Genomic DNA, 3,240 nt, shown 5'->3' with positions numbered 1-3,240 from the left:
CTGTATAGTCAAGTCTTTGGCTATGACGGGAACACCAAGCACTCTCGGATCGCTTTGTCCTTTCTCGTTGTAAGCCTTGACACGGAAGTGATATTCTTGCCCAGAACTCAAACCGGTAACAACTGCACTACAGACTTTGGATTCAGCCACGACACTCCATTTTTCTGTTCCTTTGGGCTGCATTTCAACAACATACCCCAGAATTCGGCTCCCACCATCATGTTCAGGTTTCTCCCACATCAGGGACGCACTGGTCTGGGACACATCAGTGAGTGTGACCTTTCCTGGTGGGGAAGGAGGTTCAGATGCTTTCACAGCATCAACAGTTTCCACTGGAACACCAATTCCAAATTCATTTTCAGCCATTACTCTAAAGTAATAAGTGGCTCCTTCTGTAAGATTCTCCACTTTGAGGCTTGTTTTGCTGCATTTATTACTGACATTAGCATATGCTTTCCTGGTTGATTCACGTTTGTCGATAACATAGTTCTTGACCTTTGCACCCCCATCAATTAAGGGTGGGTCCCACACCAGAAGGACAGAATCTTTTCTCACTTCTTTGACTGCCAGATTCTGTGGTGGTCCTGGGGTGTCAAGAACTTTCACAGTTACAAAAGCAGATTTAGACCCACTGCTGTTTTCCAGCTTGAGAATGTATTTTCCAGCATCATTTCTATCACAGTTATCTATTGATAGTTGGGTATAGTTTGCTGCTTTTTCGATTTGGACCTTATCTGTGAATTCACCTTCCTCTCGAGACCAGGTGATCTCGGGTGTTGGGCGACCTTTGAATGGAATGTGAATTCTGACAGATCCACCAGCTCTTACAACGATTCCTTTCCTTAATTCAGAGTCAAGGTCAAGTTCAGGCGCTTCAAGTTTATCTTCTGGTTTCACAGTACCAGGAACTGCTGTAGCCTCACCTAAACCAACTTTATTGAGGGCACAGACCCGTACTTTGTACTCTTGGTGTTCAGTGAGTTTTGAAATTTCAAATCGAGTGGCTTTCAGGCCAGTCTGGGGAGTAACTATTTGCCATTCTTCTTCATCTGCTTTACAGATTTCTACTACATATCCCAGAATTTCACTGCCACCATCATAGATGGGTTTACCCCAGGCAAGTGTAATTGAATTTTTAGTGGTGTCTACAACGTGTGCATTGATGGGGGGGCCAGGTTTGAACACAGGATCGCAGGCCTTATAATAAAGTGTAGCTGGACTTGGTTCTCCAACTCCAGCTGCATTTTCTGCAGAGACTCTGAATTCGTACTCATGATCTTCTGTTAATCCTGTTACTCTTAGCCGTAAGTCTGTAATGCGGCGTTTATTACATTTTATCCACCTAATGCCACTTCTGTCTCTCTTCTCTACGATGTAACCAATAATCTCACTTCCACCATCACTGTCTGGACGGTTCCAACAGACGGTCATGGAGTCCTTGGCTATGTTGGTGACTTCCAAGCTTTTTGGTGGTCCAGGAAGCACAAATGGGTTTTTCATGAGTACTGGTGCAGATTCCAAAGGCTCGCCAACACCGTATTTGTTGACAGCCATTATACGGAAAATATATTCATTCCCTTCTAAGAGTTTGGTAACTTTCAGAGAATTGGTTACAACCTCCGAAGCAACAACAGTCCAGGCAAGCCGACTTGTTTCTCTCTTTTCAACAACATAGTGAGAAATGTCACTGCCACCATCTTGAAGTGGTGGAGACCATGTTAATGTGCATTTTTCAGCGGTGACTCCAGTAACCTGGACTGGCCCTTCTGGAGGCCCTGGTCTGTCTAACACTTTTACGTTTACTGGGAATGACTTAGAACCTGCAACGTTGGAGGCTCTTAAAATATACTGTCCACCATCAATTCTAATGGCATCCTTTACAATAAGTAAAGCCTTGAAATCTGTGTTCTTTATTTCATATCTAGCAGATTCTTCAATCTCCTTATCTCCTCTTAACCACTCGATGGTAGGCAGGGGCTTTCCGTGGACATCGGCTTCAAGCCTGAATGTTTCTCCGGCATTTACCACAATTGTGTCTCTAAACTTTGGATCCATTGAAATTCTTGGGAGTTCGACCTCATCCCTGGCAGTTATCGGTCCAGTACTGTCAGAAGGTTTGCTTACTGCACCCGCTGCATTCTTTGCAATGACTCTGAATTCATATCTTTGATCTTCAGTAAGACCTGACACAGTAAACTGAGTTTCAATGACGTTTGTGAAGCTGGCTTTCATCCAGCGACCCTCAGGCAGATCACGCTTCTCTACAATGTAACCCGTAATCACACTTCCACCATCATATGCGGGTTTGGTCCATTGTAAAGTGATTTCGTGTCTTTTAACGATTATTGCTTCTGGGGTTCCTGGTGGGTCACAGGGATCTCTGGCTACATAGCATTCGGAATTCTTGCTTGCCTTGCCTATACCAACAATATTTTCAGCATACACTCTGAATTCATATTCAATGCCTTCTTCAAGATTGACTGCTTTAAACTGGGTATCATGAATAATAGTTTTGTTGACTTTTGTCCACAAAATACTGTTTCTTTCCTTTTTCTCAAGGTGGTAACCTATGACTGGGCTGCCACCATTATTGATTGGTTCATGCCACTGTATAACCATGGAATCTTTGGAAACGGCTGTGACAAATGGTGTACCGGGAGGGCCTGGTTCTTTGTAGGGATATTGAGCTACAATTGGCTCAGATTCTAAGGCAAAGCTTTGTCCATATCTGTTTTCAGCGAATATTCTGAATTGATATTCTGTACCAGTTTTCAGTTTGGTCACTTTGAGTGTCGTTCTGGCCACAGTAGCAGAAACAACCTCCCATACTGTGGTGGTTGTATCTCTCTTCTGAACTACATAGTTGGTGATCTGGCAGCCCCCTGTATATAATGGAGGTTCCCAAGATAAGGTAATACTTTCAGCACTGACTTCATCAAATTTAACAGGTCCTTTTGGAGGATCAGGCTTATCTAGGGTTATAATTTCAATGGATGCTGTCTTCTGACCAACCACATTAGCAACTGTGATTCCATAATGTCCACCATCATCCTTATGAGTTTCTTTAATACTGAGTACGGTGAGGTCAAGTGAATCAGTGACGTTGATTCTTGTAGTCTGCTTCAGTGGAAGATCGTCTTTAGTCCAGGTAATAGTTGGCTTAGGACGTCCAGAAATGGGTACTTCTATTTTCAAATCTTGGCCAACCTGTACACTGTAACTGTTAAATGCAGGTCTCAC

At 43.4% G+C, this 3,240-nt stretch overlaps 1 protein-coding gene across 1 annotated transcript in view; it reads right to left on the bottom strand.

The window, feature by feature from the left end:
• The window catches only part of TTN (titin), a 275,334-nt gene that overhangs the window by 39,902 nt on the left and 232,192 nt on the right, over positions 1-3,240 (bottom strand). The window contains 1 exon segment of the mRNA XM_010859754.1: positions 13-3,240. Within this exon segment, the coding sequence (XP_010858056.1) occupies positions 13-3,240 (3,228 nt within the window).

This window comes from Bison bison, unplaced genomic scaffold, assembly GCF_000754665.1.
Source record: "Bison bison bison isolate TAMUID 2011002044 unplaced genomic scaffold, Bison_UMD1.0 scf7180017864460, whole genome shotgun sequence".
Lineage (NCBI taxonomy): Eukaryota > Metazoa > Chordata > Mammalia > Artiodactyla > Bovidae > Bison > Bison bison.
The sequence above is the reverse complement of the archived record's forward strand: the minus strand, read 5'-3'. Positions and strand labels throughout refer to the sequence as shown.